Below are 26,506 nucleotides of genomic sequence, written 5' to 3'. Positions count from 1 at the left end.
AATCTTGAAAAAGAGAGACAAATCTGGAGTTATCACAATTCCAGACTTCAAGTTGTATTACAAAGCAGTAGTAATCAAAACAATACAGTACTGGCACAAAAAGAAACCCACAAATCAATGGAATTGGATAGAAAGCCTAGAAATGAACCCACGATTATAGGGTCAATTAATCTTTGACAAACGAGGAATGAAGATACACTGGGGAAAAAACAGCTCTTCAACAAATGGTGTTGCAAAAACTGGGTAGCTACATGCAAAGGAATGAAACTGGACCACTTTCTTACATCATAAACAAAAATAAACCCGAAAAGGATTAAGGACCTAAATGTGATATCTGAAACCATAAAAATCCTATAAAAGACCACAGGCAGTAATTTCTCAGACATCGGCCATAGCAAAATTTTCCTAGATATGTCTCCTGAGTCAAAGGAAACCAAAGCAAAAATAAACTATTACAACTTCATCAAACTTCTTTGCTGTACAGCAAAGCAAACTTCTTTGCTGTACAGCAAAGAAACAATCAACAAAACTAAAAAAGGCAAACTTACTGAATGGGAAAAGATATCTGCAAATGACATATCTGATAAAGAGTCAATATCCAGGGGCACCTGGGTGGCTCAGTGGGTTAAGCATTTCAGCTCAGGTCATGATCTCAAGGTTCGTGGGTTCGAGCCCCACATCAGGCTCTGTGCTGACAGGTCAGAGCCTGAAGCCTGCTTTAGATTCTGTGTCTCCCTCTCTCTCTGTCCCTCCTCTGGTCTGTCTCTGTCTCTGTCTCTCTCAAAAATAAACATTAAAAAAAATTAAATTAAAAAGAGTTAATATCCAAAATATGTAAAGAATTTATGGGGCGCCTGGGTGGCTTAGTCAGTTAAGCATCCATCTTTGGCTCAGGTCATGATCTTTCAGTTCCCAAGTTCAAGCTCTGCATTGGGCTCTATGCTGACAGCTCAGAGCTGCAGCCTGCTTCTTGTTCTGTGTCTCCCTCTCTCTCTCTGCTCCTCCCCCACTTGCGCTCTGTCTCTCTCAAAAATAAAAAAACTTAAAAAAAAAAAAAGAACTTCTACAACTCAACACATACACACTACTTGGACCTCATGAAGATAAAAAGCTTCTGCACAGCAAAGGAAACAATCAACAAAACTAAAAGGCAACCAACGGAATGGGAAAAGATATTTGCAAATGACCTATCAGACAAAGGGCTAATATCCAAAATCTATAAAGAACTCACCAAACTCCACACCCAAAAAACAATCCAGTGAAAAAATAGGCAGAAAACATGAATAGACACTTCTCTAAAGAAGACATCCGGATGGCCAACAGGCACATGAAAAGATGCTCAACGTCACTCATCAGGGAGATTCAAATCAAAACCACAGAGATACCACCTCATGCCAGTCAGAGTGGCTAAAATGAACAAATCAGGAGACTACAGATGCTGGCCAAGATGTGGAGAAACGGGAACCCTCTTGCACTGTTGGGGGGAATGCAAATTGGTGCAGCCGCTCTGGAAAACAGTGTGGAGGTTCCTCAAAAAATTAAAAACAGATCTACCCTAGGACCCAGCAATAGCACTGCTAGGAATTTACCCAAGGGATACAGAAGTGCTGATGCGTAGGGGCACTTGTACCCTGATGTTTACAGCAGCACTTTCAACAACAGCCAAATTATGGAAAGAGCCTAAATGTCCATCAACTGATGAATGGATAAAGAAATTGTGGTTTTTATACACAATGGAATATTACTTGGCAATGAGAAAGAATGAAATATGGCCTTTTGTAGCAACGTGGATGGAAATGGAACGTGTTATGCTAAGTGAAATAAGTCATACAGAGAAAGACAGATACCATATGTTTTCACTCTTATGTGGATCCTGAGAAACTAAATAGAAGACCACAGGGGAGGGGAAATTAAAAAAAAAAAAGTTAGAGAGGGAGAGAGCCAAAGCATAAGAGACCCTTAAAAACTGAGAATAAACTGAGGGTTGATGGGGGGTGGGAGGGAGGGGAGTGTGGTGCTGGGAATTGAGGAGGGCACCTATTGGGATGAGCACTGAGTGTTGTATGGAAACCACTTTGACAATAAATTTCATATTAAAAAAAAGTTACACAACTCAACACACACACACGATTAAAAATGGGCAGAAGAGGGACGCCTGGGTGGTTTAGTTGGTTAAGCGTCTGATTCTGGGTTTCAGCTCAGGTCATCATCTCCTGGTTTGTGAGTTCAAGCCCCAGTTCATGAGTTCGAGCCCACATTGGGCTCAGTGATAACAGCATGGAGCATGCTTGGGATTCTCTGTCTCCCTGTCTCTCTGTCCCTCCCCCCACCACACACGTGCATGTTCTCTCTCAAAATAAACTTAAAAAATAATAAAAAAAACAAAAATTGTTTAAAAAAGGCACATTAATACCTCCACACATAAATACAAAAAATTATAATGAGAGAAATTTAAAACATGCAAATAAAAACACATTTACCATATTTACAGATAAGGAGACTCAATACTGAAGAGATGACAGTTCTCTCCGAATGATGTATAGATTCATGGCAACCCAAAATGTTTATGTGCAGAGCTTAGGTGTTGATTCCAAATGGAAAGGTCCATGAGGAGACAAAACACTCTTTAAGAATGACAGGGTATGGTAATGTAATGTACAGCATGGTGACTGTACTTAACAATACTGTATTGCATACTTGAAAGTAAGAATAGTTCTTAAAAGTTCTCAGGACAAGAAAAAAAAATTTGTTAACCATGAATGGTGTTGGATGTTAACTACTTATTGTAACAAACATTTTGCAATATATACAATTATTATTACATTCTACACCTCAAACTAATATAATGCTATGTCAATTACACCTAGAAAAAAAAAAAACAAAACAAAAACAAAAACGCAGAAGAAGAATGACAGGAAAGTAGAATTTGCTTTACTAGATAGCAAGACTTATTATAAAGCTCCAGAAATTAAGATGATGTGATTAAGCAAAGAGACTAATGTAATATGCTAGAGATCCCAGACCCATAACACACCTAATTTATAACAACAATTATACTGGGAAACAAAGAATAAAGGACGGTGTTTGTTGAATTGCTAGAACCAGTGTTTGTCTATAAGAAAATTAATCTTGACCACCCACACCATACACAAAAATCAACTCCAATCGAGCTGTAATCAAAATGTGAAAGAAAAACAATACAACTTCCAGAATATCAGAAAATAACTTCATGACCTTAGGGTGAGAAGACTTTTTCATCCACAAATGAAAACACAACCCTAACAAAAAAGCTTTGATAAATTACAAACCATTAAGATTGAGGAATAATAGCTCTTAACAGACACAGGGGAATGAAAAGCAAACCATAGACTGGAAGAAGATACTAGCAATATATGTCTGTCAGACAAAGGATTTGCATATGAAACATAAGGAATCTTCACACATCTGTAAGGAAAAGCAGACAATGTGATTTTTTAAAACAAGTAAACGACGTGAAAAAGTACTTCTCATAAAATAACCAAATGGTGAATATGCCTATGAAACAATATTGAATTTCATTATAGGCACACATTGGAGATACTGCAGGTTCAGTTCTAGACCACCACAATAAAGCTAATGTCACAATAAAGCAAGTCAAACTAATTTTTTAGTTTTCCAGTACATATAAAACTTGTGTATATACTATATTGTAGTCTATTAAATGTGAAAAATTATACCTAAAAAAATGTATAAACCTTAATTAAAATTCTTTGTTGTTGGGGCGCCTGGGTGGCGCAGTCGGTTAAGCGTCCGACTTCAGCCAGGTCACGATCTCGCGGTCCGTGAGTTCGAGCCCCGCGTCAGGCTCTGGGCTGATGGCTCGGAGCCTGGAGCCTGTTTCCGATTCTGTGTCTCCCTCTCTCTCTGCCCCTCCCCCGTTCATGCTCTGTCTCTCTCTGTCCCAAAAATAAATAAAAAAACGTTGAAGAAAAAAAAAAATTTTTTTTTAAAAAAAAATAAAATTCTTTGTTGTTAAAAAATACTAACCATCCTATGATGGTTAGTGATTTGTAATCGTTGATCACCATTACAAATATAAAAATAATGAAAAAGTTTAAAATGTTGTAAGAATTACAAGAATGACATAAAGTGAACCACTTATTGGAAAAAAGGCATCAATAGATTTGCTCAACACAGGTTGCCACAAACCATCCCTTTGTAAAACTCTCAGTATCTGGGAAGCTCAAAAAAAAGAAAGTTCAATAAAACAAAGTATCTCTGCTTCCACACTTACTGTGCTTCACAGTAACTGACATTTACAACACAGAATAATTATCTTCTTTACAAATGCAGAAAAATGTTATTAAGTCTTCTAAGTCAGGCACACTGTAGTAGCACCCTAAGCAAACAATCTTGTAACTAAAAGTCTAAAATGCCAAAAATTTCCCAGTACAAAATCACAGGCAAGGAAAGTAAAATTAACATAAGACTTCTGTTCACAGAAGTAGTAAAGGTCTAAATTTATTTATTTAACTTAAATTAGTTACTTTATACAAATTCCATTTTTATCATAAGACCTTTTATAAAGGCTTCTGTACCCAATTTTTTTCAAAATATAACCCAGGAAAAAAATTCTTGTACATGCAAGCCACTCAAAACCTGTTTTTCTGGACATAAAACTCATGTTATTAAAGCCATTAATTCCCAAGATTAAAACCAATTCCAAACAATACTTACATTAGATACAACTGTAATAAATGCATGTGCTATAAGAAATGGCAAAGTTTCAGGAGTTCCATATTCAAAGCAATCCTTCATGAGAGAAAGGCCATTTTTCCCACAAAACAAACATACATAACGAAGCAAATGCAATGGTACTTCTACATCCTGAGGGGGAAGAAAAAATTTAAAATCATCAGGAATAATTTTCATTTTATTACCAAAATGGAAAAGATACTGACCAAATATAAAAATAAACTCAAAGACCTATATGAATAAAAAACTGAATTTCCCATAAACCTGAGAATAAGAAAAACATAAACACTTACATTCATATCACAGAATGCCCCTAATATGTTGCTTTCTTGGGTTGATATATCCTGATTTAAAAAAACAAAAACAAAGTAAACACAATTAGGTCACCCTACAAGATAATAATCTCTGAAGAAAAAAATACAATTTCTGCATCAAATATACGCAAAAAAAGACAATATTCTATAGACTGAGTTTACACAACATGAAACAGGTTTTTGCAATTGTTTCTCATCATGAATAATGATATTCCTAACTGAAGCTTATACGGTTCAGTTCTAATATGTATTTTAACTCTTCTGCAAAGAAATCTCTCTACACTATATACTACATATTGCCTTTTCAATAAAAAATGTCTCCATAAAGAATTGGGATAATTGTCACAAAAATAGATTATAACATTTTAAAACCACTTAATTTTTACCTAAAAATTCCACAATGTGCTTTGTATACATATGATTTAAACTACTTGATAGCATATTCATTCACTGTTGGCGAGAATATGAACAGGTATGACCTTGTTGGAGGGTAATTTGGCAATATCTACCAACATTTAAAATGTACATTCTCTTTGACCCAGCAATTCATCTTCTGGTTATTTATCCTAACAACTAATAAAAGCAGTGCTAGAAAATGTTTAATGATGCTTACCTGAAATTATTTATAATATCTCAAATTTAGAAACAACTTAAATATCCATCAACTGGATGGCTAAAATGTGATATAACCATCTAGGGTCTTATACAGCTTTCAAAAATAAGGTGAAATGCCACGAGGCATCTTTTTGGGACAATGGAACTGTTGTAAAAATGCAATGAGGTAATGGTAACACAATTCTGTAAACTTACTAAAACATGTTTAAATTATATATTTTAAGCAATTGATTTTTATGGTAAGTTATTCCTTTAAAAAGCTAAGGTGGGGGGCGCCTGGGTGGCTCAGTCGGTTGGGCTTCCAACTTCAGCTCAGGTCATGATCTCACGGTCTGTGAGTTCGAGCCCCGCGTAAGGCTCTGTGCTGACAGCTCAGAACCTGGAGCCTGCTTCGGATTCTGTGTCTCCCTCTCTCTCTGACCCTCCACCATTCATACTCTGTCTCTGTCTCAAAAATAAACATTAAAAAAATTAAAAAAAAAAAGCTAAGGTGGGTCCACATGTACAGGCATCGAAAGATACTGCCTTGTATTACATTTTTAAAACTTAGGATTTACGAACTTGATCTGATTTTCTTTACTTTTTATATGTCTGGAAATAATCTGAATTAATTTCCTAACAATGGTTTTTCTGAGATGATAGAGAAAGGAGAGGTTCAAGGCTCTTTTAAGTCTATATTTTGTATATTCTGTATTTTTTAGTCACAATGAAAATCTTTCTATCAGAAAGTTTAATACTTTCATCTGAAAAACACTACCAAAGAAACCTGTCATTCATTGCTGTTACCTGCTTGCTTTATGTAAATTCCATTGCTGAAATGAAGTTCGAAAACAACTGATTGAGAGCATCACATAAAACTCTCAGAACATTTCCAACTAATCAAAAACTGTCCTAAGACAGGTCAAAACACCTGTCAAAGCGAGTATACTAAACTTAAATTTATTCCTGAGCTTCTACTAGCAAGGCCACAGGTAAAGCTTTAAATTATTCTCAACAAACCTTCTGTCTTCAACAAGTCCAGAATGTAAGAACACCTGTGGTATTAAAGATTCATGGGCCAGATCAACCATGCTGGAATATTAGACTGGAGTCAAGATTTCTAGTGCCTAACATGAACACAGCTAGAAAATGTCCTAACAGAATTCTATTCTGATGTGCAAAATGTCAGCTCTTGGACTTGGTTACTTTTATTTTCACTCCTCAAAAGAACTATTTTATCCTTTCTTGTTTCTACTCTTAATACATGAAGACATTATTCTAAGGTGTCTTTAAAATCTCATCTTTAGTAGTATATAAAGAGTTAACATAGACCTATAGGTAACAACATTATGAACAATACTAAGAAGCCTCCCTGAAATCCAAATCAACATCAATTTTGTTTCAAAGTTCTAATTTTAGGAGCCCCTGGGTGGCTTAGTCGGTTAAGTGTCCGACTTCAGCTGAGGTCACGATCTCATGGTCCATGGGTTCAAGCCCTGCATTGAGATCTGCAATGACAGTGCACAGCCTGCTTGGTATTCCTCTCTCTACCTCTCTCTCTGCCCCTCCCCAACTCACACTTTCTCAAAATAAATAAACTTAAAAAAAAAAAAAGTTCCAATTTTAAATTGATCCCTAAAAAGGCCTTAAGAAACCTATTAGTTTTTGTCTTTTTAGAAAATCTCTCATTTATTACATAAGATAAAGGCACTCTATTTCTAGAACTACAGAGAGGGACCTATTACTTTAAAAGAGAAAATAAAGAGAAATAAATGAGTAATGAGAAAGTAATTCCTTGGGGCACTTGGGTGGCTCAGTCGGTTGAGCGGCCGACTTCGGCTCAGGTCATATCTCGCGGTCCGTGAGTTCGAGCCCCGCGTCAGGCTCTGTGCTGACAGCTCAGAACCTGGAGCCTGTTTCAGATTCTGTGTCTCCCTCTCTCTGACCCTCCCCCGTTCATGCTCTGTCTCTCTCTGTCTCAAAAATAAATAAACGTTAAAAAAAATTTTTTTTAAAGAAAAAAAAAGAAAGTAATTCCACATCTAATTAAACAAGGGGGAGCCTAGGTGGCTCGGTCAGGTAACCATCTGACACTTGACTTCGGCTTAGATCATGATCTCACAGTTCATGGGACTGAGCCACAAGTCAGGCTCTGAGCCAACAGTGGGAAGCCTGCTTGGGAGTCTCTCTCACTCTATCCCTCCCTACCACAAATGCACTCTCTCAAAATAAACATTAAGAAAAATAAAAATTAAATTAAAAACAAACAAACAAATGCTGCTCCATGACCAAACCACGAAAAACTGAAGGCCAGTGAATTAGGAATAGAATTTTTGCTTAAAAAGAAGTCATCAGCGTATCAAATAATCTGCTGTTATGGAAAATTAAGACTACCAATTCTGGAGAGCATACAGTTTACCACCAATGACTAGACCTAATCAAACAAAGCCATACTCTCAAACAGTTCTGCAAAACAGAACACTCTGCTATGATGGAAATATTGTCTACACTGTCCAATACACTAGCCACGAGCCCCATGTGACTACTGAGCTTTTAAAATATGTGAAGGAAGGAAGGAAGGAAGGAAGGAAGGAAGGAAGGAAAGAAAGAAAGAAAGAAAGAAAGAAAGAAAGAAAGAAAGAAAGAAAGAAAGAAAGAAAGAAAGAAAGAAAGAAAAAAGAAATATGGTTAGTGTGACTGAAGAACAAATTCAATTTATTTTAATTTTAGTTAACTTAAATAGCCAGATTTGTCTGTTCACTACCATATTGGGCAGTAGAGCTTTAAAGTAAAGAAGATCAGGAGAGGATAGTGATAAAATGCAATCCAAGAAAGTCTCCATTGCCTTATAATTGCTTGCAAATGAACAAGCAGAGCTTCTATTCGCTTCTACAGAAGTAAGCCATCCACACAGATTGGTGACAAGGAAGATAATGAGTAGAAGACAAACAAGCTATTTGAGTTGTTTAGGATTGTTCCTTGAATGTGAGTACTGTAGATTATTCATCTTTGTATACACAATAAATAGTGCAGTTCCTAGAATAGATGGTCAATGTTTATTTTTTTAATAGTTTGAATAAGGTACATCTGTTTATCAAAATTAGAGACAAATCCAAGCGTCTAAATTCTATAAATATAAAACAAAAAAAAGTCATAAATCAGTATGGGATTTAGTTAGTGATGGTTGCACAACTGTAGGAATACACTACAACTTATTAAATTGCATACATTAAAAGGGTGAATTTAAAATACTTAATTTAATAAAGCATAAATTAAAAAGTCAGTGGAAAGTGGCAAGAGAAAACCCAACCAGATTCAGAAATCTGGAACATAGTGTATATATTTAAGTCTATCTAATCATATCTCACATATTTAACAAGGGCAGTGTTTCTCTTCTTTTCTCTAATTTTTATACTCATTTCACTTTACTTAGGAAAAAAAACTTAGAATACTAGGGCAACACCTCACAGAATTACACATAATGATTCAGAATTAAGAGAAGAATGCAACAGCTCCTTGTCCCCATCCCCAAAAAGTTTAACCTCAATTAAATATACCTATTTCTAATTACTACATCTTTTAAAATATTATTGACTTTGATAGGAAGAAAAGCAGGATATAGACAGGAAGGGATGGGGAGAAGGAGGGGCTCCAAGTTCCTACTTTATTCACTACTGGCAAGATAGCAATAGCTGCAGAGATTAGTCTGAAGTGATGTGAGAAGCAGTGTAGCAGGGTAAGACCTGAATTCTTTGTTTTTTGTTTTTTTTAATTTTATTTTAGAGAGAGACAGCATGAGTGGATGAGAAGAACAAAGAGAGAGAATTTTAAGTAGTCTCCATGCTCAACACACAGCCGAACACAAGGCTCAATCTCACAACCGTGTGATGATGACGACCTTAGCCGAAATCAAGACTCAGATGCTTAACTTGACTAAGCCACCCAGGCACCCCAGAATAAGACCTGAATTCTACAATTCTCAGCAATATACGTTGCAAACCTGACCAAAACTTTTAACCCGTGTAAGCCAATTCCCTTTATATAAAATCAGGTTGTTGACAGTTTTCTAAAGTCATAGCTATCTAAATATTAACACATGAGTACTGAATCATCTTCTGAAAAGTCCTGGCCAATTTGTGCTTCTTTAGAAAACTCAAAATCAAGATCAAATTAAAATCAAAGTTAAATATGACTGCTACCACATAGAACCACATGGCCACTAGGACAGAAACCATACGTTTTTCAAGAATTTTTAATAAAACATTACTAACATATCAGAAACCTGGGAAACAGCTATATTATGAACAGAATATTACAGAAGCACACAAATTCTGTATAAGGAGATGACAATTCTGTGTAGCACTGTACTACATTGTATTATATCTAAGGTGTTTTTTTTTTTAATTAGAATTTTACCTCAAAGACCTCATGAATTTATTGCTTTCAACCAAAGAGTCACATGGAATGACTGATCCTCAATAACAATAATAATGAGGCACTTTATTTCAAACGGGAAAGTAGGGGAGTGGGACTATGCTTATATTTGGAGATTTTTTTTCCCAATAACATTAAAAAATGATAAACTGGTGAGCAAACTGATTTGAGGAAGAAAATAGCTGATTTAGTATTACTTGAGTTCTGTTAAAAATTTTTAACTGGAGAAATTTAATTTTATTAAATTATTTAATCAAAAATTAAATTTAACTACTAAGTTAAATTTATTAAAATTTATTTAATTTAAAGATTAAATTTAAATTAATTATATTGTAATAAGCATAATTAAATTAATTTAAAATAAAAATTTATTAAATTTTTTTAAATAAAAAGGATGCTGAGCTGACAATTTTTAGGATGTTTACTAAATGATTCATTAAAAGGTTTCTATATGGAAAGATAACAAAGAATTCTAGAAAGTAGAGCACAATGTTTTAAAATATTTTTATGGAAAATTCCAATAGGGGAAATACGCACCTCCTAGGCTGTTTTTAAATAGTCTCAATTCAATGTGAAAACATTTTCAGTAAGGAACTACTTTTTTCCAGATGAAGAAAGAAGTTTAGAGAAGTCAATATGAAGATTACAGAATAAGCCAGAGAAAATAGGCAGACTTTTTTAAAAAGCATGTGTTAAAGTTTAAAATGAGGTATTTTATCCAGAGATGGAGTCTACTTCATACCCCCCTGAATCTGAACTGCCCTCATTAAGTGCTTCAACAGAATGTGGTAGAATTTATACTGTTTCAGAGGCTGGACCTTAAGAGGCCTTATATACAAGCTTACACATTTGTCTTCCTGGAGAAATTCTAAGACCACCACGTAAAGAAGCCAATCAACTCTAGTGGAGAATGAGAGGCCATGTGGAGAAAACCCAAGGAGCCCTAGACAACATCCAGCACCAACTGTCAGACATGTGAGTGAAACCATGTTGGACCTTTAAACTCTTCCATCTCTCGAAGTAAATATACAACTGCCTAAGTGAGGCCACATAAAACCAATAGAATTGCCCAGCCAACTCAGACAAGCATGAGAAATAACAGATCTGTTTTTTTTATGCCACTTACATAACACATTATCATATTAACTGTCTCAATTCCCACCATGTGTATAAAGTAATGCTATCATCTAAATAAACCTAAGGTGGGTTTCTAAACTCTTTGAAAGGCTTATAAAAGTATCACTAATGCAGTATGTCAAGCATCTTGACTTATTATAAAAGAAAGTACTATCATTTAGAACAGGTAGTTAAAGGGGCACCTCAGCGACTCAGTCAGTTAAGTGTCCAACTTCAGCTCAGGTCATGATCTCAAAGTTCGTGGATTCGAGCCCCGCGTCGGGCTCTGTGCTGACAGCTCAGAGCCTGGAGCCTGCTTCAGATTCTCTCCCTCTTTCTGACCCTCACCCACTCACTCTTGTCTCCCTCTCTCTCTCTCTCTCAAAAATAAATAAACATTAAAAAAAAAAAACTTTGTAGTTAAGGATACTTTGTTTTCTTAATGTGAGACATTCCAAATACTGTTACCAATGTTTCTAAGAATAAAATTCAAAATTCCACCTGCTTCTTTTTCCTCAATTATTACTTTCTGAAAGTATCACACTACAGCATAAGTGTACATCAGCAAAATGTTTTATATCACTGACAGTTTAACTCTTATGAGTTCAATCTGTGAATCTTTCCTTAATAGGACTATGTTGAGCAAATGTTCAACCCAAGTTGCTACTAAAATGGTTTAGAGAAAACTGGAATACTTTTTCCTAACAGTAGTTATTTTTATAAATTTTTCCATCAATAATAACTCTGTCTTTATTCAGGAAAAATTGACAACATAACTATAACTTAGTATTACTTAAAATTCACAATACCTATTTTCACATACCTCTATAGTAGGATGAGTATTATGCTTGTACGCGGTATATAAAGGAAACTGAATTTGAAAAATTTTTGCCACACATAGTAAGAGTTTTTCCTTCTCATCTGTACTCCATAAACTAAAAGGATCACAACTCTTTGAAGATTCCTCCTCAGTCAGATTACAAATTCTTGTAGAGTTTGATTTTTTTTCTATTGATTTTTGTCTTTCTGTACTTCCTTCATTACACTCTCTTTCTATACTCAGTGGTTCTTCCACTTGATTACTCTCATCTTGCCACGTGGAATCTATGTTAATAGTAGTACAATGTTTACAAAGCTGGTCCCGGAGTACTTGAACTTGGGCAATCACTAAGTTAATAAGTGCACACACTACTTGGTTAAAAATCTCCAAATGCTTATATTCCTTGAAGCAGCATAGACATTGCCTATAAGAGAAAGAAAATTTTTCAATAAATTAATGCTTTCTAGAGAGACAATTGTATATTTCAAGTAATATAAAAATCACAAATCGGCAAATCCTAAAGTACCTCTTTTTTTTTTTTTTTTTTTTTTTTAAGTTTTGGTCTCCTTTTTCCTGACAGGGTAGCACTACAGTCATTTATAAAGATAGCATTACACCAAAAACTGGTACTTCGGTTAGTAAAAAGTCACCAAATTAGGTTGACAGCTATAGTCTTCAGTGTTATCTAGATACTTATCTGCTTTTCCACATAAAGAACCATTTAAAAACAAGAATTGTGGCATCTATCTTTGCTTCTCTAAGCACTGAGTACTTCATATATGTTTAGTAAATATTAGGAAACTGGCTAAAATAAAACCTTATTAGTAAAGCTGTTTTATTTTACATAAAGGGATTTGCAGCCAAGTAGTAAAAAAAAATGTATTTTAACATTACTAATTTGCTTGAAGGCTAACTTGGGAAGGGCATTCCTACCCTCTTTGGCTAATGAAAAGCATTTAGGAATAATATACACTCACACTCTTCAGCGTGTGTGTGTGTGTGTGTGTGTGTGTGTGTGTGTGTGTGTGTGTGTATACATAAATAAATACAGTAAGAGTAACTTATTACACACAAATCTAGTTAAGACATGTTCAGTTAGCATTAATGCCTGGCACACTGTGGATAATCAAAGAGTCTGGTAAATCAATAAATAAATGATCATCAAGTACCAGATTATAAGAATAATTCTTTCCAATGATGGATGACAACTGAAAAACCATTACTTACCTAGTTATATTATCAATTTAAATCATCTATACTGTAGTCCAAATAGAGCACCAACTCCCTTTATGACCATGTAGACGTCATCTCATTTCTCCAAGTGTGGCAAATTTGAAGTATAGCCATAAACTCTTTAATATTCTTCCCTTTAAACAGTGAAGCCCACTTTTCCTCCCCTTGAATGTGGAACATACTTAATAACTAATATCTATGTGGAATGTGGCAAAAATGACTGTGTGACATCTGAAACTAGGTCATAAGTGACAGTGCCACTCAGCCTTGCTCTCTTTTGAATCACTTGCTCTGAGAGAAGCCAATTATATGTTGTAAAATAGTCCAGGGGGCATCTGGGTGACTCAGTCGGTTAAGCATCGACTTCGACTCAGGTCATGATCTCATGGTTCGCGAGTTCATGCCCCACATCGGGCTCTGTGCTGATGGCTCAGAGTCTAGAGCCTATTTCGGATTCTGTATCTCCCTCTCTTTCTGCCCCTCCCCTGCTCCTGCTGTCTCTCAAAAAATAAATAAATGTTTAAAAAAATTTTTTTAATAGTCCAGGAGCCCTTGGAGTGGTCCAGATGAGAAAAAAAAGAAAAAAAAAAAGAAAAAAAAAAAGAGCTCATACTACTAATAAGCACCAGCTTGCCAACCAAGTAAGTGAGCCAACTTGGAAGCAGACCCTCCAGCCCCACATGAGGCCTGAGATGACCATAACCTGGCCAAAACCTCAACAGTACCTCATAAGAAATCCAAGCCACAAAGAACCAGCAAAACCACTCCCAAATTCCACTCCCATAAAAACTCTAAAGATAATAAATGTTTATTGTTTTAAGATCCTACTTTTTGAGTAATTTGTTACACAGAAATAGATAAATAATACATCAGGCCTGTCTTCTCAGTTAGCAAAATGAAAGAGATTTTATCTCTAAGAACTCCTCCACCTTTCAAATTCTATATTATTACAATTTCCTCCGGAAAAAAAATCAACATATTACTGTTGGTATTTTTCTGACAAATAGCTTTTCTTTAGGTTCAGGAAAAATCAAGGTCAAAGTGAAGGATTATACACTGGAATATCTTTCTTTAGCAAGAAAAGAATCTTAGTTCCTTCCCAAAAAAGACCTTGAGGTCAGATTTAGATTAGGAAAGCCAAAGAAACAGTCAAATTTACTTTAAAAATTCAATGCCAAGGGGGTGCCTGTTTGGCTCAGTTGAAAGAGCGTGCAACTCTTGTTCTCAGTGTCATGAGTTCAAGCCTCATGTTGGGTGTAGAAATTAATTAAATAAAAACTTTAAAAAAGTAAATTCATGAACATCTGGGTAGCTCAGTCAGTTGAGCGTCCAACTCTTAATTTCGGCTCAGTTCTTGATTCCAGGGTCGGGGGATCAAGCTCCACGTCAGGCTCCCCCCTGAGCCTGTTTAAGATTCTCTCTTTCTCCCTTCCTCCCCTCCACCTCTCTCCCCTGCTCATACACGTGCATACGCTCACTTGCTCTCTCTAATAAACAAAATTAAAAAAATAAAAAATAAAATTCATTGGCAGGAAATGGGCATCTAACTGACCAGGAAACTAATCTTAAAAAGACAAAACTTATGTATGAACAAAGAGCAAACTGCATCTAGGTTCTTACAGACCCAAAATATACAAATTCAAGAACTAAGAATCGAAGTGACAATAAACACATACACACATTTATCTTTAATTATTACATAACTTATACATTTTATTGTATGACACTCAATTCTGAAAAGTCTAGGCATTTTAATTCTCAACAGAGCATTTCTCTATATTTCCCTACCCACAATGCGGGGGGCGGGGGGAAGAGAATGTGTGTTTTTTAAATAAAACATCACTTTCAGTTAAGCCCAGCTTGATTTTACACTTAAGTTTATTTCTTCTCTGTTCTAAACCTCACTACAAATATACTGAAAGAAAAAAGACTTAACTCCATACGGTAAGAGATAATGGAAGAACAGTTAACAAATGGCAACAAATTTTGGATGACAGCAAAGGGAGTAATAGTAACTGAGAGCAGGAGAAATAAACTTGGAAGAGGCTATAGAAGGATTTATCAACAAAAATACCCACACCACAGAACACTGAAAAGGCTCAAGAACAAAGACCATCAGATACCTGTAAAGGCAGAGATGAAGCACTGGGCAGAAAATAGGACTAAATGAAAGGTACGGTTAAAACCTGCAGATTCCTAGGTAGCCAGGATACTATTCCTACTTGATCCAGGGAAACAAGAAGTTTCCTCCTGTACATAAAACGAACAAGATTAAGTTCAGGAAAAACTGATGCTGAAGACAGGGATGATAAAAGACACTGAAAGGAAGAGAACTATGTGATACTACGACTGGGAAATCTCTCCAACTAACATGCCCCACCCAACAACCAGACTAAAATATCTCAAGGCCAAAGACCTGAAGACATTTCTCTTAGAGAATATGAACGACCTAAGAGAAAAGCCTACTTATCCCTGGTAATGAAGCTTGCTCACCATTTTCCAATCTACAGCGTGGGCCAACATCTGAGATGGCCCCAACAAAGAACTTCTAATCCATCTTTGAATGCTCATCTCTTAACCATGTAAAGATAACCAATAAGACAAGCAAGGAAAGCTGCATCACTAAAGGTAGGTCAAAACAAATGGTAAAAAGAAATTCAAAGAATGTAGATAAAATGCAGAAAGAAAAAAGGTTTTAATAATGTATGTCCTCAGAAACAAAGAGTGGATTACTGAAACAAGAACACAATACTATTAAAAAATGCATTCAAACTACAAAAGAGACCTTCAATGTGTACAAATATACATTATATAGCTTTTGCATACACATCAATCACACTTTAAAACCCCATTAGAATTATAGCAATTTGACAGTCAGAAGAGCATGCAACTCTTGATCTTGGGGTCGTGAACTGGAGTCCCACATGTAATGCACAGATTACTTAAATAAATAAATAAAACTTTAAAAATAAATAAATAAGATGGGGTGCCTGAGTGGCTCAGTAAGTTGGGCATTCGACTTCAGCTCAGGTCATGATCTCATGGCTTGTGAGTTCGAGCCCCACATCAGGCTCTGCGTTGACAGCTCAGAACCTGGAGCCTGCTTCAGATTCTATGTCTCCCTCTCTCTCTGTCCCTCTCCCACTCATGCTCGCTTTCTCTCTCTCTCTCTCAAAAATAAACATTAAAAATAAATAAGAAATAAAATTAAAATTTGTCAATTTGTAAAATTCAACAAAAGTTCCACAAGGTAAAAGTAAAAAAATCTCCAAAAAGTGGTAGAGACAAAGAAAAATAATGGGGAGAAAAAGGAAAGTATACCATCAACCAAGAAGACATAATATCTGACTAATAATACTTCCAAGAAGACATAATACAAAATCTGAAGGTTTGGAAATGATGAAATTACAAAATATTTCAGAACTGAAAAACCCACCAAAACACCTACCATCACGAATCTTTTTTTCAGTTTATTTTGAGAGGGAGGGAGGTACACACACACACACACACACAGAGAGAGAGAGAGAGAGAGAGAGAATCCCAATGCAGGGCTTGATTCCACGAACTGTGAGACTGTAACCTGGGCAGAAACCCAGAGTTGGATGCTTAACCAACTGAGCCACCCAGGTGCCCCTCATCATGAAATTTCTAAAACTGAGCAGGGATAAAGATCCTAAAAGCTTTCAGGGAGAGTGGAAAGAGTGACAAGAAGGAGCTCAGGAATAAAAATAGCTAATACTTCTCCAAAGCTATATAGGGGTGGAGGAGGTCTGGCTGACTCAATCTGCAGAGGATGTGACTCCTGATCTCAGAGTCAGGAGTTCAAGCCCCATGATGGAAGTAGAGCTTACTTTAAAAAAAAAAAAAAAAAAAAAAAAATTCAAAGAAGGTGCACCTGGGTGGTTCAGTAGTAGGTTGTGCATCTGACTCTTGATTTCAGCTCAGGTCAGAATCCCAGGGTCGTGGGATGGAGCCCCACACTGGGCTCCCCACTAAGCATGGAACCTGCTTGAGATTCTCTCTCCCCCTCCCCATCCCCTCTCCTCCTGTTCGAACTTGCTCTCTCAAAAAACATAAAAATAAAAAAATAAAAAACCTCACAGCAATATCAGAAGCTAGAATACAATGGACCAATACTTTTAAATTTTTTAAAGAATATAATTTTCAACCCAGAATTCTGTATTGAAGTCTTCAAGATTAAAGGTAGAACAGAAACTTTTAGGTCTGAAGGGTATAAAAAACACCTGTCTCCCATGCACCCTTTCTCAGAAAAGATGTCATCTTAACAAAACAAAGAAGTAAACCAATAACAATGTCCACGTAGAATCCTGGAAACTGGAGATCCAAAACAATATAAAAGCAAAAGGAATTTCAAGGATGATCTGAAGAGAAGATAGCTATTTAGTATCCCTAATGAAAAATCAATAATTGGAGTAGGAAGATAAAGGACAAAGGAGATTTGGGAGAGGGGAAAGGGAGGGAAAAATCTAATCATATAATGATATATAAAAATATAAAACTTAGTATTAAGAAGAGTTGAAGAATTTGGAATGAATCAGTGACTCACACCTGAAAAATTTTAAAACACGCCAGGAAACTCTTGGAAACAAAAGATAAACAAGAACTTATTTCTTGTAAAATATAAAATAAGCCACAGAACTTTTTTTGGCCCATCAATTACCCTGAGAGAAAGGGAAAAGGTAAAAGAATGTAATCTTTATGTATCCGAAAAGGAAGTTCACAGGGTGGACTTAAAATTGAGGAGTGTCTGGGTGGCTCACACGGTTGAGTGTCTGACTTCGGCTCAGGTCATGATCTCACAGCTCATGACTTTCAGCCCTGCGTCGGGCTCTGTGCTGACAGCTCAGAGCCTGGAGCCTGTTTCAGATTCTGTGTCTCCCTCTCTCTCTGCCACTCCCTTGCTTGTGCTCTCTCTCTCAAAATAAATAAACATTAAAAAAAAATCTTTTTAACTGATACATGAAGCAACAGCAATATAATAAAACTATTTCAGAATATAGAAGTTAATATCAAAACCAACATCTGGGGGCGCCTGGGTGGCTAGGTCGGTTGAGCGTCCGACTTCGGCTCAGGTCATGATCTCACGGTCTGGGAGTTCGAGCCCCGCGTTGGGCTCTGTGCTAACAGCTCAGAGCCTGGAGCCTGCTTCGGATTCTGTGTCTCCCTCTCTCTCTTCCCCTCCCCTGCTCATGCTCTGTCTCTCTCTGTCTCAAAAATAAATAAAAACATTAAAAAAAAATTTTTTTAATATAAAAAAAAAACCCAACATCTGAAAGAGTTGAAAGCAGAAGGGGAACTGAAAAGATAGGGGACAATGAACTTTATTACAGGCCTTTTTGCATTTACTTTTTAAACTCTGTACATACTACTTCTATTTATATACCAATCTCTTACATACCCTTCCCCTATCTAAGCTTATCCTATGTTTTTCCTAGTCCTACTCCTATTATTACCACCCTGATAAGACTTTCTTATCCAAGTAGAGTTACATGCTGCCTGAGTAGAATATGGTTACATTTAAGAACAAGCTAGTAGGTTTAGAAAAACATACATAATAAAGGCCATATATGAAAAACTACCAGCTAACAACATACTCAATGGTGAAAAACTTAGAGTTTTCCGCCTAAGATAAGCATGTCCACTCTTACTTTTATTCAACATAGTAGTAAAAGGTCCTAGCCATAGCAATCAGATGAGAAAAAGCAATAAAAGATATCCAAAATGTAAGGACAAAGTAAAATTCTCACTATTTGCAGATGACATGATATTGCACATACAGAACCCTAAAGACTCCACCAAAAACTAGAACTGAAAAATGAATTCAGTAAAATTGCAAGACTGCTGCTCTGACAGTGCAGACCCTGCTTGGGATTCACTGTCTCCCTCTCTACCTGTGCTCTTCCCCCACTTGCATTTTCTCTCTCTCACTCTCTCAAAAATAAATAAACATTAAAAAAGAAAAGAAATTCAAGACAACACAAAGAAATGGAAAGACATTCCATGCTCGTGGGTTCAAAGAACAAATATTGTTAAAATATTCATACTACCCAAAGCAATCTACACATTTAAAGCAATCCCTATCAAAATACCAATGGCATTTTTCACAGAACTAGGACAATCCCCAAATTTGTATGGAACCACAAAGACCTCAAAAAGCCAAAGCAATCTTGAAAAAGAATAACAAATCTGGACGTATCACAATTCTAGACTTCAAGTTATATTATAAAGCTGTACTAATCTAAACAGTATGGTACTGGCACAAAAACAGACAAATAGATCAGTGGAATAGAACAGAAAGCCCAGAAATGAACCCATGATTTGAGGGTCAATCAATCTTCGACCAAGGAGGAGTGGGATAAAAATAATGGGAAAAAGACAGTCTCTTCCAACAAATGGTGTTGGGAAAACTGGACAGCTATGTGCAAAAGAATGAAACTAGACCATTTTCTTACACTATACACACAAACTCTAAATGGAGCAAGCACTTAAATGTGAGACCTGAAACCATAAATATCCCAAAAAGGGGCACCTGGGTGGCTCGGTAGATTGAGCATCTGACTCTTCATTTTGGCTAAGGGCATGGTCTCACACTTCGTGGGATCAAGCCCCTTGTCAGGATCTGAGCTGACAGCCCAGAGCCTGTTTGGGATTCTCTCTCTCTTCCTCTTCCCCTCCCCAACGTGTAAACACATGCACCACCCCCCCGCCTCAAAATAAACATTTAAAAACAAAATTCCTAGGAGACCACAAGCAGTAATTTCTCTGACATCAGGCATAGCAACATTTTTCTATGTATGTCTCCTGAGTCGAAGGAAACCAAAGCAAAAATAAGCTATTAGGACTTCATCAAAATAAAAAGTCCCTGCAGAGATAATAAAACAATCAACAAAACTAAAAAAGGCAACCTGCTGAATGGGAAAAGATATTTGCAAATGATGTATCTGATAAAGGGTTAATATCCAAAATATATAAAGATCTTACACAACTCAACACATACACACAATAACACAATTAAAAATGGGCAGAAGACATACAGATGACCAACAGACACACGAAAAGACATGTCATTACTTATCATCAGGGAAATGCAAATCAATACCACCATGAGCTATCACCTCAAATCTGTCAGAATGGCCAAAATCAAAACCATAAGAAAAAATTGCTGGCAAAGATGTGGAGAAAAAGGAACCCTCGTGCACTACAGGTGGGAATGCAAACTGGTACAGCGACTGTGGAAAATAGTACGTGGGCACCAGTTAAGTGTCCAACTCTTGGTTTCAGATCAGGTCATGATTTCATGGTTAGTAAGTTCAAGCCCCACATCAGGCTCCATGCTGACAGTGCAGAACCTGCTTGGAATTGTCTCTCTCCCTCTCTCTGTCTCTCTCTCTCAAAACAAATAAACTAAAAAAATTAAAAATTAAAAAAATAACAGTATGGAGATTCCTTAAAATATTAAAAATAGAACTACCTCACAATTCAGTAATTGCACTACTGGGTATTTACCCTAAGAATATGAAAACACTAATTCAAAAGGATATATGCATCTGTGTATTTATTGTAGCATTATTTACAACAGCCAAATTAGGGAAGCAGCACAAGTGTCCAAATAGGTAAACAGATAAAAGGGTGGCATATACATACACATGGATTATTACTCAGCCATAAGAAAGAATGAAAACTTGCCATTTGCAAGGACATGGATGGATCCAGAGAGTGTAATGCTAAGCGAAATTAAGTCAGTAAGAGAAAGACAAATACCATAGGATTTCACTCATAAATGTAATTTAAGAAACAAAACAAACGAACAAGGTGGGGGGGGGGGGGATGACAAACCAAAAACAGATTCTTAACTAGAGAACCAATTGATGACTTTCATAGGGGAGGTGGGTAGAGGGATGGATGAAATAGGTGTAGGGAATTAAAAAAGAGTACACTTATCTTGATGAGCACTGAGTAATATGTAGAATTGTTGAGTAATATACAGAATTGTTGGATCACTATACTGTATACCTGAAACAAATTTGACACTGTATATTAACCATACCAGAATTAAATTTTTTAAAAAATGAAAAGAATTTTTAAAAAAGAACGTAACATGATAAAATCTATAAATGTCTAGCATAAAATACATAGCTCCAAATAAGAAAAAAATTTTAACTCAACATTCATGAGGAATCTACATGTCAAAACTAAATTAGTTTTCAACTTGCATTCTATAATTCCATCTAACAACATATATTCCAATGGATCTAATGTTTTTCCTGGCCTGGTGCTATGGAACACACCAAAACACCATTAATCCATGGTATCCAACCTCAGCAAAAGGTTTTTTTTATTTATGAACTAATTTATGAAAAGCACTACTTTATAAGTAATGGTCAATATCCATATCCCACTCAATTTATCAATATCGCCAAATTTCTTAATGCCAAAAGAAAACATAAAGCCTTAAAGAGTGTAGAACATACACTCATCTATTCAAAAGCAACAGCTTCTAAAACTGTTCTTAAAGTTTACTGAGGCAGTTGGCTGGCTCAGTCAAAAGAGTATGCGACTCTTGATCTCGTGATCACAAGTTGAAGCCCCATGCTGGGTGCAGAATTTACTTAAAAACATAAAAGTTTACTAAAACAATGAAAAAATAAAAGCAACATCCTCAAACATTTATCAACCACAAATGGCAGGTATGAAAGACACAATTTTTAGCCTGAAAATAAAAAAACCGATAGAACCTCACCCTTGCTGGTACCCAGAATTCTTTCAGGAGAGAAAACATGAAATAAAATTTAAAAGTAGACTTTGTAGGAAACAGTAAGAGCCTTGAATGTCTGGTAAGGAATGTGGAATTTACAAGACAGAAACCTAAGCCTGTTTTGTGGTAAGTTCTAAACAAGTCCAAAAAAAAAAAAAAAAAAAAATAGGCACCGTTGTTATCAGCCAACGCTTTTATCATCCATGGTATTACTTTCAGACCTTTATATGCTCTTTTCTTAACTTGTATTCTTCAATTTATTGTCTTAATCTTCTCTGCCTACTTTGAATTAGTCTTCCTCCCATTCCATTCCCAGTTGCAATAATAAAATAAATAATAACTTTTTAAACTAACATATACAATTTCCCTGACTACGGCTCAGATCATGATCTCATGGTTCGTGGGTTTGAGCCCCATATCAGACTCTGTGCGGACAGCTTGGAGCCTGGAGCCTGTTTCGGATTCTATGTCTTCCTTTCTCTCTGCCCCTCCCCTGCTCATGCTCTCTCTCTCTCTTCTCAAAAATAAACATTTTTTTAAATATATTAAAACAATTTTTTAAAAATGATGACAGATAGGGGCGCCTGGGTGGCGCAGACGGTTGAGCGTCCGACTTCAGCCAGGTCACGATCTCGCGGTCCGGGAGTTCGAGCCCCGCGTCAGGCTCTGGGCTGATGGCTCAGAGCCTGGAGCCTGTTTCCGATTCTGTGTCTCCCTCTCTCTCTGCCCCTCCCCCGTTCATGCTCTGTCTCTCTCTGTCCCAAAAATAAATAAAAAAACGTTGAAAAAAAAATTAAAAAAAAAAAAATGATGACAGATAATACCTGAGGACATGGAGAGACTGATTTTTCATACACAGTCAACTATAATCAGACTCTAAAACATAAATGTAATAAAATCATATTTTGTAAAATTTTAAACTGTATAGTTCACAAGTTCATGCCAGGGCTATACCAAAAAGTTACCAGTTGTTACTCTGGGTGGTAGCATGCCTTTTTGTTTTACACGTTGATTCTCTATTTTCTCAAAGTTTACAATGTTTATTTAAATAGGAAGATAGGAAGAAAAATACAAAATATTAATACAGCTGTAATTCTCATAAATATTAAATTCTTATCAATACACTATTTTTAATGTGAACATACTCCTTTACCTATATTCTAGTCAATATATTAAAATAATGATTCTTGGTCACTGATAATCTTATGAAGGCTATTAATAGTACTTTTCTCCCAGAAAACCTATTAGGAACATTTTGTATGAAATGTCATGGGTTCAATAGTGTGCTAAGGTACATTTATGGACTACCATAATCATGGGTCTCCGAGTTAACAATCTCTTTTGAAGATTAACTGTGCCTTATTAATTGCTGTTTATCACCCACAAGAACCATCATCTTAATCTAGGCAACAATATTTTCTCATGCCTAAGAAAAAGACTGTGGTGAGGCGCCTGGGTAGCTCAGTCGGTTAAGTGTCTGACTTCCATTCAGGTCATGATCTCGCAGGTCATGAGTTAGAGCCCCACGTCAGGCTCTGTGCTGACAGCTCGGAGCCTGGAGCCTGGAGCCTGCTTAGGATTCTGTGTCACCCTCTCTCCCTGCCCTTTTGTGCACTCGCACTCTCTCTCTCTCAAAAATAAATAAACATTAAAAAAAGAAAAAAATGAGAAAGAAAAGAAAAAGACTGCAGTGGGTGGGAGGGACAAGAAGAGAATAGGCAAAACTTTTTATCACAAAATACTGTGATCCACCTGGGTATTTTATTATCAATCCTCTCTTCCTTAGCATGAACAATGAAGACTTTAACATTCTACTTTTGGGTATTTTTTACTACCAGCTAAAAACTGTCCATACTTGGGGCGCCTGGGTGGCTCAGTCGGTCTTAATAAGTGTCCGACTTCAGCTCAGGTCACGATCTCGCGGTCCGTGAGTTCTAGCCCCGCGTCGGGCTCTGGGCTGATGGCTCACAGCCTGGAGCCTGCTTCCGATTCTGTGTCTCCCTCTCTCTCTGCCCCTCCCCCGTTCATGCTCTGTCTCTGTCTCAAAAATAAATAAAACGTTAAAAAAAAAAGTTAAAAAAAAACTTAAAAAAAAAACCTGTTCATACTTACCAATATGTGAATAGAATTTTAGATGTTAGAAATTATTTTCTAGTTCAGCTTTTCAAACTTTAGCTTATATAACATTCAATGTATATCATTTGCTAAACTAAATTTTAACAATTTTAATTAAAATAGGTGTTTATTAAGATCTTTTATCAGAGGGGCACCTGGGTAGCTTAGTTGGTTAACCAACCAACTCTTAATTTTGACTCAGGTCATGATCTCAAAGTTCATGAGTTCAAGCCCCACAACCAGCTCTGTGCTGACAGTGCAGGGCCTGCTTGGGATTCTTACACTCTCCCTCTCTCTCTGCCCCCTCCACACCTCCCCCACTTGCACTCTCTCAAAATAAATAAAACAAAACAAAAAAGATCTTTTGTCAGATACTAGGCTTAGCACTCTCTTTACAACCTAAGATAGTAGTACCTTTATTATTATTATTCTCATTCCACGGTAAGGAATTAAGAACTTACTTACAAGCTAACTAATCTGTCATAATTATCTAGTAAACAGGAGATAAAGAAAGACTTAAGGGGCACCTGAGTGGCTCAGTAGGTTGAGCATCCAACTTCGGCTTAGGTCATGATCTCACGGTTCCTGAGTTCAAGCCCTGCGTCAGGCTCTGTGCTGACAGCTTGGGGCCTGGAGCCTGCTTCGGATTCTGTGTCTCCCTCTCTGCTCTTCCCCTGCTCTCACTCTCTCTCTCTCTCTCTCTCTCTCTCTCAAAAATAAAGATTAAAAAAAAATTTTTTTATAAAAAAAAAAAAAAAGAAAGACTCCAAGCCACATCAACCTGGTTCCACAGCCACACTCTTAACCACTATAGTCTACAACAAGAAGAGATAAAAGTTAAGAGGATCTCTGTAGTTTGGGGACAAACATCCTTTGATATTATGATAAAACCTACAAATTATGCCTAAAATTATATACATCAATACTTCCTTTGTAATTTCATTCCCATCCACATACTCTAGGTTAAAAATTCCTGATCTAAGGATTAAGAGTATACATCAATGATAAAAGTGGACTAAGAATGGAAAATGTAACTTCCACCCAGCACCACCAATAGCTAGAGGTGAAACATGAAAATCATTTCTCTGAATTTCACTTTACTTAGTGGCATAGCACATTGCCACCTCGCTGTAGTTACAGCAAATACATCCAAAATTATAACTCAAATGCCACAATACTCAGCAAATCCTTTGGACTACTAATGTTAATTTTAAATCATTAACATTAGTATTAGGAAATATCCAATCATTTACTCTACCCATAAGGAAAGGAACAGAGGTGTTGGCAACCATTCCTAAACTTAGCCAAAAGTAAATCAGAAAAGAGACACCAGTAATAATGGCAGGTAAGTTTTCAATCAGCCATAATCACGCCTCAGATAAACCTCACTGGCTACAATACTGCCACTGTGCAAAGCTTGGCATTTAAGTTTTAAATAACTACAATCTCAATCTTTTGTAGAACAAATATGTGTACCAATTTTACTGACAAAGAAGGAAAAAACATAAGAAAAACGGATTATTACCTAGAGCAAATGCTATTTGAAGATAAACTCTATGATCAGCTCGACTGTGAACCTCAGGACATTTATTTACGTTAAATGCATTTAAAATGTTCACTAATCATTGCACACAAAGCTTCAAACATTCTTTACCCATAAGAAAAAAATTTTTTTCTACCCATAAAAATTTTAGGACTAATGGGACAGGCAAACAAGTAAAAAAGAATCTTTAGCCATGACAGACTAACATCATGTTGAGAGAACAGGAATTTACAAATTCCTGTTACAAATTTTGATTCTATATATATTCTCAATATATGTATTTCTTAAAAATTGGACTAATACACCTATTTATTATGCAAATGGAACAAATAAGAAGTGGCCTCCACAAGGGTCAAAGTGTCCACTACCATAGAACTGATTTTTGTAACAGATTAATTTTGTTATAGGTCTCAATCTATGCCATAAAAATTCTTTTATCTCTCAAAATAATTACTGTTAGAATTTCATTCACTCTATTTCTAAATAATGAAAGAGGAGTTAAAGAACCTGATTTTTATTCTCATGTTTTAAAAATAAAACCATCAGTGGCCTCATGTTTAAGAAGGGAAGAAGATTTAATAAATATCGATCAACTGTCACTTAATGACCAAAGGTATACAATCGAACATCCTAGAAAGTAAATTTCATGACAACCAATGCCAATTTAAAGTACAACTCACAAAGTTAGTCTTTAAAGTACTTAAAGATGCATACCTCTGTGTCCAGGAATTGATATAAGCAAATATTTTGAGAGTATGTTCCTTTCTGAGCTGCAGTCCATCACCACCTTCTATATCTGATACTGAAATAAAGTAGAAAAAATACTT

At 36.1% G+C, this 26,506-nt stretch overlaps 1 protein-coding gene and 1 pseudogene across 4 annotated transcripts in view; both read right to left on the bottom strand.

Annotated features, from left to right (window-relative positions):
* The window catches only part of USP34 (ubiquitin specific peptidase 34), a 254,684-nt gene that overhangs the window by 183,204 nt on the left and 44,974 nt on the right, over positions 1-26,506 (bottom strand). For all 4 annotated transcript variants that reach the window (XR_015249197.1, XM_086701030.1, XM_086701029.1 and 1 more), the window contains exons 2-5: positions 26,394-26,481; positions 12,016-12,436; positions 5,028-5,078; positions 4,717-4,866 (exon numbers count right to left, since the gene is read on the bottom strand). Coding sequence is in view for 3 of the 4 variants with exons in the window: in XM_086701030.1 (XP_086557156.1) it covers positions 4,717-4,866; positions 5,028-5,078; positions 12,016-12,436; positions 26,394-26,481 (710 nt within the window). In the remaining variant the exon portion in view is untranslated. The remainder of the gene's footprint in view (positions 1-4,716; positions 4,867-5,027; positions 5,079-12,015; positions 12,437-26,393; positions 26,482-26,506) is intronic.
* On the bottom strand, positions 25,426-25,554 carry LOC112869773 (U4 spliceosomal RNA; annotated as a pseudogene).

Source organism: Puma concolor, chromosome A3 (genome assembly GCF_028749965.1).
Source record: "Puma concolor isolate L17-30 chromosome A3, mPumCon1.1.hap2, whole genome shotgun sequence".
NCBI classification, from domain to species: domain Eukaryota; kingdom Metazoa; phylum Chordata; class Mammalia; order Carnivora; family Felidae; genus Puma; species Puma concolor.
This window is presented reverse-complemented; position numbering and strand designations above follow the sequence as displayed.